The sequence below is a fragment of the Olea europaea genome, chromosome 8 (genome assembly GCF_002742605.1).
Source record: "Olea europaea var. sylvestris chromosome 8, O_europaea_v1, whole genome shotgun sequence".
NCBI classification, from domain to species: domain Eukaryota; kingdom Viridiplantae; phylum Streptophyta; class Magnoliopsida; order Lamiales; family Oleaceae; genus Olea; species Olea europaea.
Window position 1 is genome coordinate 6,894,125 of NC_036244.1, and position 23,623 is coordinate 6,917,747.

Sequence of the window (23,623 nt, forward strand, 5' to 3'; positions counted from 1 at the left end):
TTTCTATATTGCAACATATATCCTAATCTTTTGAGCATTTTATCTTCTGTTTACCCTATTTTGGATATTTGAGTATAAAATCATTCTATGTTCTAATAAATAAGAATAATTCATAACATATATATCATATTTTCTTAATAAAATATCATATTTTCAAATGGTAAATTTGTTTTTTTTAATTGAGATATAATATTCTTTATTTCTTCTAACATTCTTTCTAATAAATTATCTAATCTTTCAACTGTATATCCTGGCATTTATCAAAAAAATCATCATGCAATTATCTCTGTGATTCTTTTAAGACCTTTAAAAGATTCATTCTAATTTTAGTAAAAATTTAATAGTTTTACCTTAGATTTGATATAGACTTGTATTCTTAGAATCGAGTGACCTTCAAGTTCTGAATTTGTAAACTGCTTCCTTCAACGGTCTCTTGCCTTCATGGAATTATTACTATTTCAACTACTTGCTCTCACTGTATCAACTTCTAAAGAATAAAATTCTAGATTTATGTTAAAAAAAAAAACTCTCTTTTTGCTAAAATAAAAAGGAAGCTTTCTATTAGATCTTTCAAGAATCTATGGGAAAAAGATTTAGAAACTCATATTGATATCAAAATATTGGAATTTTATTTCTAATAGGATTGATACAAGACTTTAATTTGGTAAAAAGGGATTTCCAGAAAAACTAGTTTTTAAACTGAGAATAGGCTATTGCTTACAACTCGAGAATTCAAGATAGGATGAGATGATATTCTTCTATGGTAATGTCTCTATTTATACAAGTTTTTAAGACTCTATTACATCATCGAATATATCAGCAAGGCACACTTGCCTTTCTATTTTCTTCCTTGGACCTACATCTTCACATGTTGGTTCGACTTTTCTATCCAAAGAGCATCTTTTTCTATTATTGCTCTTTATCTTCAATGTCTTCACATGTAGTATTATTGTCCTTCATACACCTTTCTCAAAAGGTGTTTTGTCTTCTTTTTTTATTTCTTCACATGCAGTTGGGGCATTCCCTTAGCTGGCAGGATTCTTTTATAGTGGTAGGGCAACCTAGGAATTGATGTATATCAAATCTTGTAATATAGTCTTTTAAAATTTTTGATTTTGCATATCCTCCATTGGATACCAACATCCAATTTTCATATTGGCACATGCACGAGAATTTTTTATCAAACAAATTTTTGGCAATGTTGTAGATGGCTTTAATTCCAAGTGCTCTTCTATGTCTGATCCATGATTTTGCCACTGTTGGGACTTTTCTATTATTTTCTGTCATATCAATTTGGAAATTGGCTGCAACATATCCAATTGAGATTACGTGTTCCACTGGATAATAAACAACTCCATCATATTCTGGACTAATTGAATAGAATTTTAAAAATAGATTCCTTCCCCCTTGGCAAATCTAGATATTTCCTAAATGAATATGTTATCAAACTTTGAAATTTCAATAAAAAATTTTCCTAGAGTAAAATCAAATCCATGAGTCCATAGTCTGTCATGATTTTTATAAATGAAGGATTACTTCCTTCCATGGCTGTTATTTTGGGATAAACATTATTTTCTGGAGAAATGAAATATGAATCACTTATTTTTATTTCATAAGCGATTTTGACTATTTCGGCATATTTTTCTTTGTTTGGATCTAAAAGGATTTTATCTTCTTGGTCTATGATATTGATTGTTTTGGTATCTCTTTTATCTCCATATATCATAACTTTCTCGGTTGATGATACAGAAATGGAATCTCCTTTATTATCAGTTGGTATGTTATCACGTCTGGGTCCACTGCTGCTTCCAGCTGTCCCTGTTTGGTATTGATTTGGAAAACTCATTTCTGAACTCTTTGGTATATTTGTTTCAAACAGTATATTTTTTAGTTGTGCTGAATAGCATCAACTTAATTTTTGAGTTCTATGGTATATTTATGATGCTCAGTAGTGATATTCAACAATATTTTCATATTTGAGTTGAACATCTCTGAGATTTGGGTTGCTCCAGAACTTATATCTTCAGATTCTTCTTTAAGAAAATTTGTCCTTTCTTGTATATGTAGAATAGATTGGTATAACTCCATGGCCTTGGCTTTATCAATTAGCAAATTCTATATTTTTGCTGAGGAAATCTGCAAGAAAATTATTAGCTCCTTTAATATGGACTATATCAAAATTATAAAATGCTAAATAAGCTAGCCATCTATGAAGCCTTCTGTATTGTGGTTCTGAGGGTAATTTATTCTTGACTAATCCTGCAACTTGAGAATTATCGGTTTAAACAATAAATTTCTTGGATAATAAAAATAATGAGAACTTTTTTATTCCTTTAATAATCGCTAGTAATTCTTTTTCATGAGTAGTATAATTTATTTCTGCTTGGTTAAAGGTTCCACTTGACTATCTACAAATCTCATTTAGATCTGTTTTTAATATTGCTGCCCAATATTTATCTGAGGTATCAGTATTAACAATCAAATTATCTTTTTCGTCCGGTAACCTTAATTTTGATAAATTTTTACATTCTTCTTTTAATGATTTAATTATTTCTGTATGTTCTTCATTCCATCCCTTAATATTTGTTTTTATAAGTAAAACTTGGATTTTATGTCTTTTCTTAGAAAGAATTTCAATAAATCCTTCTGCATAGTGTAAACATCCTAAGAATTTTTGTATTTGTTCTTTGAATTCTAATTTATCTGGAAAACTTTCTATCTTTTTGGATATAAGGGTTTGTAATTTTATCTCTCTTTTATCTATTGATAATCCAAGAAAGTCTATCTCTTATTTTTCTATTATAGATTTCTTTTTAAATAGTACAATTCCTTCTTTTTTACATTCATTAATAAATTGGATTAAATGATTTCTATGTTCTTTACTATTAGAACAAATTAATATATCATCAATATAAACTATTAAAAATTCATTGAACTTTTTAAATATATTATCCATCTTTCTTTGATATATTTGTGGTGCATTTTTCAAATTAAATGGCATAACTAATCATTCATATTTTCCTTGAGGTGTACTGAATGCAATATATTGTATTCTATCTTCTTCCATTTTTACTTGCCAAAATCCTGATTTACAATCAAATTTAGAATAATATTGTTTTCCTTTTACAAGATTTATTAGTACTTCTTTGTTTGGTAGAAAGTAACAATCAAATTTAGTATACTTGTTTAATTCTTTATAATTTATAACAATTCTAAATTTTCCTCTAACTTGTTCAGAGTGTTTCATAACCATAAATGTTGGACTACTATGAGGTTCATTATTAGGTCTAATAAGTTTTTGTTCTAACAATTCTTTTATCTGATTTTTAAATTTTTGTGTATCTTTTATTGTATACATCATTGGTCTTACTCTTACTATAACATTTTCTGTTAATTCTATTTTAGTTTTTGGGTGATGTGATTTCCAAAATAATAATGGATTTTCTCCATAAACATTTTCTAATTGTTCAATGATTTTTTCTATATTTATTTCTATTCTTGTTTTTAGAACCTTTTTATATAATATTCTTTTATTTTTTATTTCATTATTAAGAATTGTTTTTATTTCTCATTTATCACCACGCTGGGCTGGCTAAATTCTATAAAATTTAAATTCTCTAGGAATTTTTAATAAGTGTGCACAAGGTATTTGTAACATTATCATATAATTATTTTGTTTATAATATTGAAATTGTTGTATAAAATCATTTCCTAATAATATATCACATTCTAATTTATCATATTTATAAATTTTATTTATTGTTACTTGTTTATTTCCAAGAATTATATTAACTTTATCAGCACTATTACTTATTTGAGTACTTTTTCCTGTAACACCAGTTATTTTTATATTACTATTATTATTCCATGATTTTATTAAAAAACTTTTAAATATTGTTATATTACTTCTTGTATCTATTAAAGCACAAGTTGTTATATTTGTTTTTACAATAGTAATTTGTATATACACTGCTAATGAAAAACTTATCTGATTATTCATCTAATTCTTTTTACATAATGTAGTTTGTCCATTATGAACAATATATAATCCATCTCTTTTTATACTATAATCTTCTAATCCGTTTAGAAAACTCATTCCTAAAAGTATATGAGGATTTATATCCATACTTTTATCTACGTAACATGGTACTAAGAGATTTATTTCTCCTATTTTTATTGGTACTTTAATACTTGTCCATCAAAATTTACATACTTATATGGTTCAGTTTTATGAGTTATTAGTCCTTTGTTTATAATCGAAGTTATATGACATTCACTATCTCCTGTATCTATTAATATATTTGGTTCATTTATATTTTCTCTTCCATTATAATATTCTCCTTCTATTTTCATGTTTCCAGCATTCTTATATAATTTTATTTCTTTTATTTTGTTAATTTCGTCTAACTAGTTTTTATTAGGTATTTTAAAACATTTTGATCTTTTAATTAATTTTTCATCCTTAAATGTTGTGCTATTAGAGCATTCTCCTTCATTTAATTATGTTATTTCAGGTTTTTTTTTTCTATACTAAATTCATATTCTTCTAAAATTAAACTTATTTGTTTATTTGATTTTATTATTTTACTAATATCTTTACATTCTTTATGAACTTCAATATACGGTTTATTGGAATAAATATTCCCATAATTAGAATTAATAAATGTGTATAAATCTCTATATTCTATAGTCATAATTTGATCACCTGGTTGCATAATATCATCCCTATGAAATTTGAAATGTAATCCTAAAATTTCATTAAAATTTCTATCTTTCAATAATACACAATATTTTGGATAACATATAAACATTTTGATATGCTAAATTTCCTTCTATTGTTCGTAAATGACTATCTTTTAAATTTATTATTCTTCCATCATGTAAAGTTATAGTTAAGGGTGAATCTATCCCTTCTCTAAATACTGATTTAAACATTATTTGTATTTCTGCTAAATAAACATATTGAATTTTTTCACTTTGTTTTTTTACTAATCTTTGTTAATAGTTTATCAACTGTATTTCTTGTTAAAAGATTTAATTTATATTGCCCATAAGTTGTTCTTACATTTATGATTTTTTCTATTTTGAGATATTCATTTATTACTATTCTTTCTTTTTTCCAAATTCTATCAAAGACTTCCTATTTTCCTATTTTTAAGTCTAATGATAATTTTTGCAATTTTCTAAATTTGTTATTGTCAAAAGTGACTTTTAATCCATATCCTTCCATTCCTTCATATTCTTGTATATTTATATTATTACTTTCTATGTCTTCAATTTCTTTATTCAGATTTTGATTCATCTTCTTCTGTTTCACTTATATATACTTCTTGATCATAGTATTTTTCAATATCTGATATTTCACTTAATTCATCTTTTATTTCTAAATATTTTTTTATAATATTCTTACTTTCTTTTTATCACAATCAGGGCCTATATGACATATCTCTTCACAATTTCAACATTTACATTGACTTTTATTTTTTTTATAATTCTTATTTTTCTGTTGATTATATGAGCTATTTTTTCTTTTATAATACCTTCTTCTAGGTTTTATATATTTTTTATTAAAATTTCTAAAATTTTTAAACTTTTTATTTTTATATTTTCTTTTATTAATTCTTTTATCAGAATTACATCCCCATTGCACAAGGGTTTTCATATCTTCACAACATATTCTAGTTAATTTTTTTGATTTTTTCATTAATTGTCTTTGTTGACAAATATATGCAAGTCTTTTAAATAAAAATTTTATTCTTGAACCTAAAGTTCTAGGTATTCCAATATTATCTCTAACTTATTTTTTAAATTATATTTTAAAATATATTTCCCAAGAACTTGGTAATTTATTATAGTACATATCTTGGTATACTTCTTGATTTTCATTACTATAAGTTGAAAATAATAATAGTTTCTAAATTCACAAGTATATTCTTTAATTTTACATATATCACATATTGTTAAATTTATTAATTTAATCATAGCACTATCTTTTTCTCTTATTTCTTCTTTTCCAGCATTTTTTATCCAATTTTCTCCTAAAAATTTATCAGAAATATATTCCACTAATTTTTCTATACTTTGTCTATCTGATTTGATTATTTCTGTTTATACATTTCTTTTTATTAATGTTTTTGTATAATTACTTATTCCTTCCCACCAATATCTAACATCTCCTTCAAAGGATGCTATTAAGAAATATATTCTTCTTTCAATACTTTCCCATGTATCATCTTTATTATATAAAAAGAATAATATCATTGAATCTGCCCAAATTAATCAGACTTTTTTAGTATTTATTTTACAATTTAAGTCTAGTTTTGTTCCTCTATGATTAATTGGTTTATCATAATTATCATTTAATTCAAACCTATCTTTATATTTATTTCCTTTAGGTGGTTGTCTATCTCTTACTTTATCATAGAATTGTCTATATGGTTCATTATATATCGGTATATAACTTTCATCTGTATCATGTAATTTTTGTTTAGAGGTTCCTGCTGGATTAGGTCCTCCTCCAATATTCATTAAAACTTGATATTCACTTATATCAGTTAAGTTTAATTAATCAAAATTTTCTATTAATAAATCTAACTCTTCATTCATTTTTATCTTCTTTTTCTTCTATTTTTAATTTTCCTAATGATTTTTCTCTAAATTCTTCATCTTCTTCTTCTAATATCTTTGGTAATATATTTTTTTCTAAATTCATCGTCCATGCTTCATGTTTCCACTACTATATTTTCTTTTTCTATATATTTCTTTCCTATTCGAGTCATTTCTTTTTTTATAAGTTTTTTTTTTTATCTATTTTCTTATCTTTATTCTTATTATTTTCTTTTAATTCTCTAATCTCAATTTTTAATATATTTATATCATTTCTTGTTTCTTTTATTTCATTTCTCAAATCTTGTACATCATTTATTAACATTTTTATTAATGATTTTAATTCTTTCATATACTTACTTATTGACATCTTAATTTTTTTTTATTTCTAACTCATAAGTTAATTTGCATCTTTTATCTTCTTTTTTATCTATTATCTTTCTAAATCTTCTTTCAGCTGTTTCTGGATCTACTAATTCTTCTTTTACTATAGTGAAATATTTGCTCTCAAGTCTTAGCTTTCACATTTTAATTTTGTTAATTGTCTATTCTTTGATATTCTCATTCCTTCTGGTACTAACATTATATTTCTTATTTCTTCTTGTATTTTGTCTATTTTTAAAAGTAATTTATTCAATTTTTGATGTGTAGTATCAATTATACTCAGATTTTTCTTTATAATACAAATTATTTTCTTCATCTTCATATATATTAATAATTTTTTCATATGTATAAATATCTTTTATTTTTTCTATTATTAAATTTTCTAATATTTGTTTCTTTATTTCTTTAGGAAGTTCTTTAATTATTGTCAAAGTCATTATTTTTAATTTATTATGAATAGGTTTTAAAAATATATAACTGTCTTTTTCTTCTTCTAAACACCAATAATTATCTATTTTTCTTATTTTAATTTTCATGATCTCTATGGCTCTGATACCAATAAATGAGGTGCTACTTAGAGCGAACAAAAATCAAATAAATCAAATAAATTGGTAATCTATTAAAATTCATGCAGTATTTGATTTTCTAAGGACTAAATTGAAAGATTTCTATATTTCATCAACTTATTATGTAATATTATAAAGAGGTATTTTGGGTATCAAAATTAGCCAAAGGCTATTTTGGAAAAATGGCCTTTCTATTTGGGTTATTTCCATGTATTTCCCGCATAAATTGGGCTAAATACTGTAGGGCTTTACTTCTTGGTGGGGTAGGGAGTTAACATTAAAAAAGGTAAAAATACACAAATACTAAACTATAGGGCTGTCAATGGATTGAATTTTGATCTGAATCCAATGAAATTAATGGGAGATGAATTTAGGGTCTCATTCCAATAATTTGATTAAGATCCGAATCCGATAATTCGTTAATTAAATGGAGCAAATATGAATATAGGTCGATCCGATCCGATTTATTATAATAATATAATATAATATATTATATCATAATCTAGTAAACATAATTTTTTCCATTTTGAAATTTATATTATGCTTTACACATAATTTTCAAATAATAAATAATATTAGATAATAGTATAATATTGTTAACTGAAATATTCGAAGAGATTTAATTTTTTTATTAATTAAAATAAGATAAAAATAACTGTAATGTTTTGTTTTATAATATCAAAAACTAATAATTAATATGTCCAAAAATAATTTACATTGTTTAAATTGATATTATTTGTGATTATAATCTTATTGAAATTATGAATTTTAATGGAAATAATAAAATAAATTAGTAACACTTAGAATTGACAATTGACTAATATCCCACATTGAAATATCACTAAAATATTGAAATAAGTGTATTATTTAAAAAGTTAGTATCCCACATTAAAAGACTACTAAAACATTTCAATAGGAGTCTCCTTTAAAAAGAAACTAAAGGAGCATCACTTGGATAAAAAATTGATTGGGCCTTTTAATATAATAGGTGAGCCCATCAACATAGTTAAAACATTTTTTGGGAAAAAATAATCATAGGTGGGCCTTTTAATATGATTGGGCCTTTTTTTTTTTTCAAATTCGGATTGAATTATCGGATCGGATATCCGATAACATAACAAATCAGATACGGATTTAATAATCAAATATCTGTTGGATTATCGGATCGGATCGGATAATTTTTCTTAACGGATCGGATCTGAGCAAATTCGTTCCATATTCGATCCATTTACAGGCCTACTAGACTACAAGAATAGTATTTCATAACTAATAATCTTTAAAAGTACTTTCAAAATTCAGGTGATATATCATATATAAATATAATATTGTATTATATATAATATAAAAATAATATAACGTAAATTAGGATAAATTATACTCTAAACAAATGCTAAAAATTAGGACTTATTCTATATGTAAGAGATTTTTACTAATCTCCATTTAGAACCATCATATTTCTCTCTCTAATGTCTCGATTCCCAATCTCTCTTCTAAATCACCATAATTTCTCCACTAAATTGCCGATTGACGACAAAATTAACCAAGTTGAATTTTGAATTTCATTCATTGGACAATGATTAATATTCTAGCTTTTGATTCATTTTTATTCTAAATTACTGGGCAGAACCAGATGAAAGTCCTATCAGCCAGCAAGTTCTAGCGCGCCTTCATGAATGAAGAGGCATGTTGTGCTAGCTTGTTTCTTTCGATTTGTGCAAACACCAAGATGGAAGTATTGAGAGTTGTTGCAGGGGAGTTGTATTAACAAAATACTGAACTAAGTTTTGTATATTGTCACATTGATATGAAATTTAGATTTCATTTTGCGATGTATGAATTTACGAGTTGTGAATAGGCTTATTGAATGTGACCTATTGAATTTGTTATTCGTATTGTATGTGACTAGGTTTAGGTTATCGGTGCATATTGTGACAAGTTTGTTTGAGCTGTTATTTTATATGACCAAGACTGTGTAAGAAAATATTGATTGTGACCTGGTTTGTGATGAATGTTACTATATGTGACCATGAATTTCTTAACTATAACTATATGTAACCGGGTCTATTATAACATTTTGTGATTAGGTATGTGTGATTTGTTATTATTTGTGACCAAATATCTCTAAGATGATATTTTTTATGACCATATTTGTGTTCAATGTGACTGTAAATGAATGTCTGTTTGAACACTGATTGTAGATGACCAATTAATGTTTCTTAATTGTGTCTATATGCAAAATGGTCTAATAGTGATTGATGTAAATATGTGAACTTCTCTGTTCGTCATCGGTTATGTGTTCATTGTGACCTATTATATGTTAAGTCTATCTATGACCAAATATGTATTAGTTGTGATTGATTGTGACCATATCTATGTTTACTGTGAATGTTGTCTAATGTCTTGTTAACCATTTGTCAGTTGTGACCTGTCACTGTCTGATTGTCACACGTAACACATACATTATTAACTTTTTCTTCCATACAAAATATTACTTCGATGATATAGCAAACACCATACATGGTTTCTCATTTAGCCCTTGTTTGATTCCCATTAAATTATATTTCTTTACATTCTATTTTTCTCTCTCCTATTTTCAACCACGCAATCTTTCATAAAATAATATTACACGTAAATCGAAAAATTTTCTTTCTTTTTCAACCACTTATTTTTTCAACAAAACACTATTCCCCCCATTTTCATTACCAAACAGGGGCTTAAAGTACACAAGAATAATAGTCACTTAGAATTTTAAGAAGGTGAAAAATAATCATTCATACATACAAACAAATTGAATTCATATAAAGACAACATCTACCTAAAACATCATGAATGAAAAATAATTTTCAAAGTAATTCTATTAACAATCATTCAATCATCTGTCTTTAATTTCCCCTCTCATTTTAGATGGTTGTTCAATCATCTATTCCAACATATCATAGCCCAGTCACAAAACAAAATTCGGTAATTGAAAATTGAATATATCTGCCATTGATGTTGAATCAATCTCTTCCTTGTTTGGTTGCTTAACCTTCCATAGCCACTTATAATGAATAAGTTAGAGTTTGGACAAAGATCTCTCTCAATGCATGTGGTAAGTGTAACAAGTGTCTTCAGGGATCTCATTTGGTGAAGCCTTAAATTTCATCATGAAGTCCGTGATGGCACTTTGTGATCTTGTCAAGAAACCATTTGCTTTCTTTTATCAAAATATTTCCAGTCCTGCACAAAATAGAAAGTCAGACATGTGACCATGACCTAAAACACAACCATAAACATGCGACTGTGACCAACAAATATGCTAATTGTGACGTGTTCTTTTGTGACCGTGACTATTCTACAAAATAACTCATTAACTATTCATGTTTTAAACTTGTGATCTTTTAGAAATCAAGCAATAATACAACATCATGTCACACTTATCATGTTGAGGTCACATATCATCTAAATCAAGTCACATTTTATTTAAAGAACTCAAAAATTATCAAAATAAGGTCACAAAACCTAATTTACATAACAGACAACGTACCAATAATAGACAACATACCAACACTTGTATTTTAGTAAAAAAAAATAAATCGTGAAATAATATAGAAAAATATATTCCCTTTTATCAAGATGAGAAAATAGGTCACAAATTATCCAAAATCAGTTCACAAAACCTTACTCAGCTGGTACCCAAAATAGGCCCGAGAACAATATTCAGGTCACAATATATCCAAAACAAGTCACAAAGTACCACTCGAGACAGAAAATACTTATCATAATCAACATACACACACTACAACTCTTACTGGAAAGCAATTTCCAAAAAATTAAAAATAAAAATAAAAATTTGATGTCCATATTGTATGGAAGCAATAACATATATAAAAGCTTCAATTAACGTAAACTCATTAGAAATTTAATTGACGAAAGATTTCAGTCCCAGTCCACTACCCAAAAAAATTATGAATCAACAAAAATTTGAATACAAAATGCAGTAACTTTACCTGATTAATTGTACAACTCATAAATTGTGGATTACAATTCCCAGTGTCTTTGACAATATAATCACTTGTTGCGGGCTTCACATGGGAGAAAAATAGCAAGTAAAATAAAAAACCAGAAAAATGAACAACTGTTTGAGACTATCTTAAGCCTTTGACATGATTATAGACTCATTTTCTGGAACTAAATAATTTGCGCTACTTCGCTTTGTATAACGAAAGTAAAAAAATCTGACCAAACATGTTATTTTAATACAACATCAACATTGCAAGTGAAGCTATATTTTTCAGGAAATGGGGAGACAAATTATCGGAGAGGTTGCCTGATAGCCTTGACGGGTCTCATGTAGAATCACAACAGAACTTGGGATAGGGCGAGGAATGTGATTGAGATCAACATTTGATTGTGCTTGCAGCCCCAGTAAGACCCATAGCAGGAATGTGATTGAGATCAACCTTTCACTAGATTCTAGCACCGTTTGATGAAGGAAGCAATGTACACCCGGCACGAGCTGCTCGTCACGCACTTCGATTACTGTAGCTCACTTCACATAACTGGTTCCGTCTGTTAAGGGATAAAAATTTCACATCGGTTAAATACAGAAATATTGACCAACTTAAAAGATTTTGGACTACTCATCTTAACAAGGTTGACCTTATTAAAATAGGCCACAAATTTTAATATGATATCAGAGCCCGGTAAGCTCCAACGAGCTATTCTATCTGATTAAGCCTAAAAAATGAGCACACAGATTTCAAGATTGATTTGCTAAAAAAAAGTCACCATCTTGAGGAGGCATGTGAAGGGAATAAATCTCATATCGATTAAATACCGAAATACTTAAATAGATCTTGGGCCACTTCTCTTAACAATGTTGACCTTATTAAGATGAACCCCAAATCTTAATCTGATATCAGAGCCCAGTAAGCTTCAATGAGCTATTCGATCCGGTTAAATCTAAAAAATGAGCACACGGATTTTAAGATTAGTCTACTCAAAAAGAGCCGCCATCTTGTGGGGGTATGTTAAGAGAATAAATTCCACATCGGTTAAATACCGAAATATTGACCAATTTAAATAGATTTTCGGCCACTTCTCTTAACAAAGTTGACCTTATTAAGATGAATCTCAAATCTTAACATGGTATCAGAGCCCATTAAACTCCAATGAGCAATTCGATCCGATTAAGACTCTAAAAATGAGTACATGGACTGCAAGATTGGTTTGCTCAAACAAGCCACTATCTTGCGAGACATGTTAAGGGATAAAAATTTCACCTTGGTTAAATAACGAAATATTGATCAATTTAAAAGATCCTGTACTACTCCTCTTAACAAGGTTGATCTTATTAAGATGGGCTCTAAATCTTAACATAGTATCATACCTCAGTAAACTCCAACGGCTATTCGATCCGCTTAAGTCTCAAAAATGAGCACACGAATTTCAAGATTTGTCTGCTCAAAAAGAGCCACCATCTTGCAGGGGCATGTTAAGGGAATAAATTACATATCGGTTAAATACCGAAATACTTAAATAGATCTTGGGTCACTCCTCTTAACAAGGTTGACTTTATTAAGATGGACCCAAAATCTTAACACCGTCATCATCTCGCTCGCTTTCGATAAATTGCTCTCCGAATCTGACCACACTCCCGCAGTCCTCCACGGAAATTCGTCCTCCGCCTCAAACGCCACTGTCGCCCATACTTACAAAATCACTTTCATCCTTCCTCCTCGTCACATTCACTCATCTTCCCCTTACACTTCTATCCATCCCCCAGCACCGCCACCATCTCTACCCCACCTTAACCGCTATCACTACGGCTATTAAAGGCTTCAGCTGTTGGTCTGATTGCCACCGCAACACAATCACCACTGCACCACTCCTCTACGACTAAATTGAGAGAGAGAATGGCGAGGGTGGTTTGTGGTGTGGGTGTGGTTAATATATGTTAAATAAATAATTTTCACCTGATTTATGAATTAACTTAGCGTCTGATTAATGATATGTTAACTTAAAAAATAGGTCAGTGTGTAATTTTCTAAAAACCTACAATTAAATACTAATTAACATAAATAAGGGAGAATTAGTTTAAAATTCAAATATCAGATGGTAATAACATTTTAATGAATTTAATTAAGCACAATATCTATATTCACCCACCCCAAAATTTATCCCCTGCGCATTTTCGATTTCTCCATCTCGATCTCTTTATCCACCACACCATACCCATCTATCGCTGCCCCTGTCCCCAAAATCAAGTTGTCGCCACCACCACCACGACGTAAGCAGAGCCCTTTCTTTTCTAGCGCCTCTACGATCAACGAAACCCCTACCCACCCGTAGAGAAGAATCGCCATAGGCAGCGACAATCCGATGCGTGCGGCGGTGCAACAGCAAGGCATCGCTGCTGCGGTGACGAGCAGCGATGATGTGGCTAAGTACTCCTCTGCTCCTATAGTGTAGTCAAATGACCTACGGGCGATGTTGAGACCTACTTTATTGAGTGTGTTTTCGCACTAGAAGAGTGCCTGTGGGTGGCTTATGATTCAAGTGAGTTGTTCGATTTGGAACCTAGGGATTGCGATTAGGCAGTGGTGGAGAGAGAGTTGAACCTTGCCGACTGTGTGGAGATGGTGGAGGAAGAGGAGGTTGTAATTCCGGTTAATAGAGCCGCCTAGGGAATTCTTCCTCGGAAGCGCAGCTCTATCATTGATCCAACGGTGATATAAAAATTTGCAATGTTGTTTTCCTTCCTCAATCTATTGATGTAAGACAGTTTTAATTTGAGGGAAAATTATCAGCTGCTCTTTTTTCAGTTTGAAATGATCTTTGATGGACAGAGTGACCCTGAGATATATAATGAGTGTCTTGGACGAAGTTTTAGGACATTTGAAGTGGTATTTCCGCGGTAGTTGTTTGTGTATTATTCTTGAGATAGATGACGAATATGTTCGAATTTATTTGTGGTGACACTCTGTGAACAAATATGTAATTATTGTGACCGGACACACCATCATAGTTAAAATTGACTTGATTACGGGTAATTATACTGGAGACGAATTTGTTACAATTAGTCACACTGAAAACAAATTGAGTCATAGCTAATCACGGATAACATGTGTTATTGACTTGGTTACATAAAATCACAAATTTGGCAATCACAGATGGTCATACTAAGGATAAATGTAATCATAGTTAATCACTATAAAAATAAATTTGTTCACAGTTAGTCACACATAACACGTGTTAATGACTTAATTACATACAACACAAATTAAATGGTCACAAACATTCATACTTAAAATAAATTTGACCATAGTTAATCATATATAACACAGTTAGCAATAAATTTGGAGAGCTTCCATGCGGGTGGGGTGTAATCTGAAAAAATAAGAAACATTTTAAAATTTTTGAATTTTTTTAAAGGTCAGGATAGGGGAAGAGTGGGTGTCATCTCGATTTATTTTATTTATTTTTAAAGTTTTCCATTTTTGAAACAAATTTATTAGGCCTTGTTTGATCACATTATTTAAAAAAAAAAATACATTCTTCAACAGTGATTTGACATCATTTCAACCACATATTCTTCAATAAAATAATATTACACGTAAATCTAAAATTTTTCCTTATTTTTTAACCACATATTTCTCATTGATTTGACATGAATAATGCATTTTTTTTTTTTCTAAAATGTGACTCAAACATGTGCTTAGTTTTGAAATGTAATTTTTATATATAAAAGTTTTGTATTTGAGGTCCAACTTTAACGTTCGACTCCGATTCAAAAATTCTCATGTCAAACCTAGTTGGCTAGTTCCAAATTTTATGGGATGTTTGATTTAGATTACACAAATTAACACCCCGGCGACCACCAAAACAGAAAAACGTATAGTTCAAATATTTGCTGACATAAAATACGACCTTCCAGGTTTGACTTCATTGGGCTCTGCCCCAACCAATAACATGTTAATCAATTGGAAAAAAACATTGGTTATCAGATCACTTGCAATCTCTACTTTCTCTTTAGATTGCATAGGTTTAAAGGAACTTGGTCAAGGTAACCATGGATCTACAAACACCCTTAAAAATCATTTACCCAAAAAAAAAAAAAAAAAAAAAAAAAGGGAAGTATATTAAATGACACGAGACAAATATTATTTGTTTCACTTTTATTAATTCTCACCCTGGCACCACCCGTAGAGACCAAATTTGTACATTTGCCCCTTTGATGATCTCAACAGATTCTCCAATACTCTTTTCTTTTTTTCATTCTTTTCTATTGTAAAACTAAAGAGACTTTCTTACAAATGAATGGCAAAGTACCCTTTTTCAACTCTTATCCTATTATTAAGAAGATGCCTTCCAAACTTTTTAAGACTTCATGCACAAATTACTATTACCAGCTTTCCTAGTACTCCAATGGCATCGCCAACTGCACTTTATGTAGCTGTCGACGTATGGTATTCATTATGTTCTGTTCTGAACTGATTGTGCTGAGTCCAGACTTCGAATCAACCAACAGTTTTCAATCCAACAACTTGCGTATCACTCTGCATCTATCTACAAGTTACACCACCACTGGGGATTTACACGAGTTCATTTCCTGCATGTTTAGACGCTGCAGACGCCTGAGGCGGGCGATAATCTGGCCAAAAGAAGGGCGTGCTTGTGGATTTCTGCAGCAGAAGAATGTCACAAATTAGATTTCCCAAGGGGTCAAATAGTTCATATCTGTTAGCTACACCATACGTGGTAATTCCGGTTAATAGAGCCGCCTAGGGAATTCTTCCTCGGAAGCGCAGCTCTATCATTGATCCAACGGTGATATAAAAATTTGCAATGTTGTTTTCCTTCCTCAATCTATTGATGTAAGACAGTTTTAATTTGAGGGAAAATTATCAGCTGCTCTTTTTTCAGTTTGAAATGATCTTTGATGGACAGAGTGACCCTGAGATATATAATGAGTGTCTTGGAGGAAGTTTTAGGACATTTGAAGTGGTATTTCCGCGGTAGTTGTTTGTGTATTATTCTTGAGATAGATGACGAATATGTTCGAATTTATTTGTGGTGACACTCTGTGAACAAATATGTAATTATTGTGACCGGACACACCATCATAGTTAAAATTGACTTGATTACGGGTAATTATACTGGAGACGAATTTGTTACAATTAGTCACACTGAAAACAAATTGAGTCATAGCTAATCACGGATAACATGTGTTATTGACTTGGTTACATAAAATCACAAATTTGGCAATCACAGATGGTCATACTAAGGATAAATGTAATCATAGTTAATCACTATAAAAATAAATTTGTTCACAGTTAGTCACACATAACACGTGTTAATGACTTAATTACATACAACACAAATTAAATGGTCACAAACATTCATACTTAAAATAAATTTGACCATAGTTAATCATATATAACACAGTTAGCAATAAATTTGGAGAGCTTCCATGCGGGTGGGGTGTAATCTGAAAAAATAAGAAACATTTTAAAATTTTTGAATTTTTTTAAAGGTCAGGATAGGGGAAGAGTGGGTGTCATCTCGATTTATTTTATTTATTTTTAAAGTTTTCCATTTTTGAAACAAATTTATTAGGCCTTGTTTGATCACATTATTTAAAAAAAAAAATACATTCTTCAACAGTGATTTGACATCATTTCAACCACATATTCTTCAATAAAATAATATTACACGTAAATCTAAAATTTTTCCTTATTTTTTAACCACATATTTCTCATTGATTTGACATGAATAATGCATTTTTTTTTTTTCTAAAATGTGACTCAAACATGTGCTTAGTTTTGAAATGTAATTTTTATATATAAAAGTTTTGTATTTGAGGTCCAACTTTAACGTTCGACTCCGATTCAAAAATTCTCATGTCAAACCTAGTTGGCTAGTTCCAAATTTTATGGGATGTTTGATTTAGATTACACAAATTAACACCCCGGCGACCACCAAAACAGAAAAACGTATAGTTCAAATATTTGCTGACATAAAATACGACCTTCCAGGTTTGTTTCTCGACATTCACCATTTTTCCTTTGGCGCCCGAGAAAATGAAACAAAAAAAAAAAAAAAAAAAAAAAAAAAGGGAAGTATATTAAATGACACGAGACAAATATTATTTGTTTCACTTTTATTAATTCTCACCCTGGCACCACCCGTAGAGACCAAATTTGTACATTTGCCCCTTTGATGATCTCAACAGATTCTCCAATACTCTTTTCTTTTTTTCATTCTTTTCTATTGTAAAACTAAAGAGACTTTCTTACAAATGAATGGCAAAGTACCCTTTTTCAACTCTTATCCTATTATTAAGAAGATGCCTTCCAAACTTTTTAAGACTTCATGCACAAATTACTATTACCAGCTTTCCTAGTACTCCAATGGCATCGCCAACTGCACTTTATGTAGCTGTCGACGTATGGTATTCATTATGTTCTGTTCTGAACTGATTGTGCTGAGTCCAGACTTCGAATCAACCAACAGTTTTCAATCCAACAACTTGCGTATCACTCTGCATCTATCTACAAGTTACACCACCACTGGGGATTTACACGAGTTCATTTCCTGCATGTTTAGACGCTGCAGACGCCTGAGGCGGGCGATAATCTGGCCAAAAGAAGGGCGTGCTTGTGGATTTCTGCAGCAGAAGAATGTCACAAATTAGATTTCCCAAGGGGTCAAATAGTTCATATCTGTTAGCTACACCATACGTGGTTTAGACAGTACAATATAATACTAGTAGCATACTGCAGTTCAAGCACGAACAGGAACACAATGCATTCAATCAAGTATCAGACACTGAGATGTGGAAACTAACCGATTCCAACAGTCACTTATTATCTCCGCAACCAATGGATCCACCGTTAGTGGAATATCAAGGCATCTACCCTGGAATCCAACGGCTCCAACAACCTGCATCGAATTCATTCCCGTCCATGGAACTTGTAAAGTTGCCAACTCCCATAATATTACTCCAAAGCTATATACATCAGATCTGCACATAGAAGTCAATTATCAAAAAGATTCTGAATAGAACTATCCAGAAAAATCATGTTCTACCAAATATGAAGTACACATCATGTTCAACTCACTTCTCATTGGCGGGTTCATTCCTTAGAACCTCTGGTGCCATCCACTCTGCCTGCATATGGAATAACAAAAAAGCCAGTAAATCATTCCTGTTGTTGTAAATTTTTGTCCTTCCATTTTATTTTATATTTCCATTTTTCAAAAAGGGAAGAGAGGGGTGGGCACACTGAATAATTAATTGATAACCCAAGTCTAACATGCATTACCGTTCCAGCAGCTGACTTTGAAGATAGAAAAGTATGGTGCTGCAATCGTGACATCCCAAAATCACAAACCTAGCAAGCAGCGCATGAGAGATTAAAATCAGTGGGGCGAAAAAGTAGGTCCAGTATCACACTGAAAATGTAATCATTAGACCATACCTTGACAACCCAGTTCTTATCAACAAGGAGGTTTGGTGTCTTCAAATCACGATGCACAATGATAGGTTGGCTCGTGTGCAAGTAATTCATTCCCTTGGCCTGCAAGAAAATGATATATAAACAGATGGGAGTGGAATCTGATAACTGAAGTAAAAGAGAACAAGATTATCCAAATAATACCACATCAAGAGCCATTCTTATTCGCCTCTTTTCATCGATTTGGATATTTGGACGGTGCAGCAGCTTATACAAACTACCCCTGCATATAGAAGAAAACGTCGTGAACAACTATAGAACAATAGGGACAAACGAAAACATAACATCAACTTGTGTTATATTTATATTGCAAAAGAAGCCCAACAGATCATGCAGATGTTATGATTTTATAGGATATCTCTAACTCGTGTCCTTTCATTCATAAAAAGGCAGTAGAATCAACAAAGACACGATTCTTTGTAATAGCTTGCCTATATGAAAAGGGGCATCAACAATCTCATCTCACCCCACCCAACAGGGAAAATGAGGAAAGGAAAAAAAGGGAACTCATAAAGAAGATAACACACAAAGGTAATCCACAGACAAAGTCCGCAAACCCAGTTGACCATCCTAGTGCGTATGCATGCAAGCTGGGGTTACTTGTCTGAGACATGGACAGAAGCAATCATTCTACGGGATTAAGAATATGCTAAGACAGCCAAAACCATCCTAGCCTGTAACATGAGCATTGAGGTAAAACCTTGGTAGAAACTCTGTCAATATGGACAGATTCGGGGGAATTGTTACAGCTCCCATGAAAAGAACAACATTTGGATGCCTCAGCCTCAACATGATATCGACCTGCATAAATAGAAATGACAGTGAACAAAGTTTGAGCATTTACCATATTGTTCCTAAGGTATTTAGTCCACAAGACAAAATGAGCTAAATTAGCACTTACCTCGCATTTAAATTGTGCGAGTGCATTGCCTGAGATGTCTTGTTTCATTAATTTTTTAACAGCAACTTCCTGTCATGAAATAACATTAATGTAACAAAGTAATTCAAAATCAGCTGCGATATGTCTAATATCAGCACAAGGTAAATGATTTTCTATGCATGTGAAGATATGCAAACACCAAAAAATGTCAGCCAGGTTTAAGAGAGAGCTACACCAAAATGAGCAATGCCTGATGTGGTAGCAAAATGTTTCAAGGACGACGCTATAGAAGAGGTGGCTCATATGACTAGAATGCATTCGAGCCCAGTTTGCTTAAACTGAGTTAGAGATTGCTATTGTTGTACAAGGACAAACGAAGCTCGACACACCTCCTCCAAAGATAGACTTGGCTAAGAACTCAAGCACATAACCTGACCACGATAATTTGAAACTACAATAGTTTGTGTAGATCTTAGGTGGTCCAAATATTGCATTGACTTCACTTTACATTCAGTAAGCAGGACAAAAAAACTACATACGAGGCTTGAAATGCAATGAAAAGATGCTTGAATAATATCATGCCTGTGAAGTTCTTACTTCAAAGAAATTATCAACAGATCTGATCAATGCATAAATATAAAGCTTACCGTGCCATTCCATTCTGCTTGGTAGACTTCACCATATGACCCTGCAAGATATGGAAGGAAATAGAATATGTTCAGAATAGAAACACTAGCAAACTCCAGTATAGACCTTGGTTTCTGACAGAAGTCGAAAAACATATTGCAATTAGAAAGTAATAAAAGTCTAGCAGGTAAAAAGGCAATTTTCACGACAAATTGACCATCCATCTAGCATGTATGTGGTTTGTTTAGCATCCACAAATACGATTACGGACTTGTTCAGAAGTAAAAGTAATATTCAAACATATTAAACCTACCATAGTAAATTCCAGTTTTTAACCAAATAAAAATGATCAGGCAACCCACACAAGCTGTGAACCATTGTTCAGTAAAAAGTTTCCACATTGAGGAAAACCTCGTGCATGTTTTTTTTCCTTTTGCCGTTAAATACCAGAAGTAGTACATCTTCAGAAACCCCTAAATAATAATAATAATAATAATAATAATAATAATAATAATAATAATAATAATAATAATAAATAAATAAATAAATAAATAAATAAATAAAATAGAAAAGAATCATTAAGCAGCAAAAAAATGCACCTACAGAGGATATCAAACAGAAGAAAATGAGAAGACTACAGTAGGTTTGCCGTCCAATGCAAGTGCAGATCCTTTGCAATAACATTGTAACAATTAAAGGCAAAATCAATAGAGAAAGAAATTGTTTCCATAATGAAGCAGGCCCCATGCTCGAACTAATCTCTAAGATGTACTTTTATTGGAAAGACATCTAATTTCTTAACCTCTTCTACAATTTGTTGGGGGCAGCTGTCAGAAAAGATATCTCAGACAGTTAACTTTGACTACAGAAAGACCATTCATGAGCAATTCTATGAACTAAGAGCAGTGGTTGATGACTCGAACAAATTCAAGGATCCAGTGAACATTAAGTCAACAAATTCAAGGATCCAGTGAACATTTAAACCACAGAAACATGATAAGCCACCTGTACGTTTTACGTATGAGAGGCGTCACAAGAGAGGAGCTGACTAGGAATTGTTATTTTTAATTAACTGGATCTGTTGGGTTGTTGGGGAGGAAGTCAGTTATGCAGGTTTCATGTTGGTTAGGAAAGAATAAAGAGGCGGAAACAGAAAATGGAAGGCATTCACGGGGTTGGCAAAAAATCTGTGAATAATTGGGAAGAGGGGCAGCTCTCTAAACATGCCATTATCACTATCAATTTCTGTAATTGCTCAGTTGAAGAAATACATATCCATTTCTCTTAATACTCGACGTTTCCTTTGTAATTCTGCGCTCCATGTCTACTTTTTTGTGTACCCAGGGATACATTCATATTTCATTTGAGAAGGTACTATCAAAACATTATTCAAATTATCAATATCTTAATTTTTATGTTTGAAGCTGGACCACTTAAACCCTGTTATCAACATCCATTCTATAAATTTAAGAAAAGAAAAATACACACCCACACACATACCTTACTCTAATGTCACAACAAATCTCAACCTTCAATGAGAGAATAAATGTAATGAATTGAGACTTTACCTATACCAATACGTTCACCAATCTGAAGATCCTCCCACAAAATTCCGGAAACCCCATTCAACACAGGGTCAATAGGCAAATTGTGCACCTTGCTAGCATTAGACTGGTCACTGCAAGCTACTTCCATCACTTCCAATGTAGATTCATCTTTATCTCCAGATAACTGATCAAGGCCACCACCAACTGCAATGCCATTACTTTGGATCACCTCATCAGTTTGGCCTTTCGCAAGATGTTCTGCAACTAATGTATTAGAAGATGAATGACATCCAGGATTAGAAACAGCATGGTTTCCTTCTAGCTGTTGTGCTGCCGATCCTTCAGGAAAATCATTTATGCTCTCTTTGCATGAAACATCACCAAATAACTTCACTCCTTCATTTGACGCTGTACACAAACTTTTGGCAATTCCCAGCACAGAGGCGATACTACTTGTATCTAACCCAAAATTTCGATGATGACCACTGGGTACCTCAGTAGGAATTAGGGTGCCTGGAGCCCCCATTAGATCAATAATGTGCTCGCTGCATCAATAAAAAACAGCATAAACTGAATGCATCAATAAAAAACAGCATAAACTCACTGCAACAATCAAAAAATCAGCACAAACTCACTGCATCAATTTAAAAAATAAGCAATAACAATTGCGTCTTTATTTGAATTCTTACGGACCTCGATGATTTTTTCTGTAGAATAATTGTTGAATGCAAAAATAATTACAAGAATCGAAATGATATAGGAAGAAAATTATTTCATATGGAAACAGCAGTTTGATTAAATAGTAGATTTTTAGTCTCGTGGAGGGTACAAAAAATGTGCAATCTAGAATGAACAGGAAATGTTAGACGAGTTTAGATTCTTCTTCAAAGTATACTGTAGGAAAGTGAATTACACAGTAGGAAAGTGAATTACACCAGCTAACAAAAGCTGCAACATGAAAATAAACGAAAAATTTGAAATGGGGATGATAAACCATGAAGTGCCCTGCAAGCTTAAAATGTGATGTCGCTCAATGACATCTCAAAAACATTAACAGAGATGAAACTCATCATACTCATATGATAAGAAGAAGATCAATTACATGACAAGAAGTTACCAAAACCAGCATACAAGCAAGAACAAACATTCAAGGAAGTTGCTACCTTCCATTATCCAATTTTATCAGGTTCACAGCTCCATCATCAGTGCCGGTATAATAACTCCCTTTGACGAGCTTACATGGGAGGTTGATTCTATCAGCAAGTACCTAGATGTACAGAACTTAATTTTTAAACAAAATGCTACACAAATCAAACAGGAAAAAAGTTATAATTGAAGTCTTGTGTGTTAAGCATAGTTATTAGACCCGACCCGAACATCGGCCCAGTCAAGGTACTAGGTCATCGGGTTACTGATCAGACAGGTGAACCGGTGGGTCATTACTTAAAAATAATTTAATTGTTTTCAAAGTATAATTATATATATATATATATATATATATATATATATATA

At 31.1% G+C, this 23,623-nt stretch overlaps 1 protein-coding gene and 1 long non-coding RNA gene across 2 annotated transcripts; both read right to left on the reverse strand.

The window, feature by feature from the left end:
* Positions 1-10,313: 10,313 nt before the first annotated feature.
* Positions 10,314-12,242, reverse strand: LOC111398680. Its single transcript, XR_002703380.1, has 2 exons — positions 11,546-12,242; positions 10,314-10,775 (listed from the first exon to the last, which is right to left on the reverse strand). It is a non-coding gene; the product is annotated as an uncharacterized LOC111398680 (long non-coding RNA).
* A 5,420-nt stretch (positions 12,243-17,662) lies between these two features.
* Positions 17,663-23,410, reverse strand: LOC111398679 (probable serine/threonine-protein kinase SIS8). The gene is made up of 11 exons (XM_023025711.1): positions 23,275-23,410; positions 22,133-22,656; positions 20,585-20,625; positions 19,959-20,027; positions 19,758-19,858; positions 19,202-19,280; positions 19,022-19,120; positions 18,866-18,934; positions 18,662-18,711; positions 18,388-18,564; positions 17,663-18,207 (listed from the first exon to the last, which is right to left on the reverse strand). Exons 2-11 carry the CDS (start codon positions 22,635-22,637, stop codon positions 18,099-18,101), a joined length of 1,299 nt encoding a protein of 432 aa, XP_022881479.1. The 5' UTR covers positions 22,638-22,656; positions 23,275-23,410; the 3' UTR covers positions 17,663-18,098.
* Between the last annotated feature and the right edge of the window lie 213 nt (positions 23,411-23,623).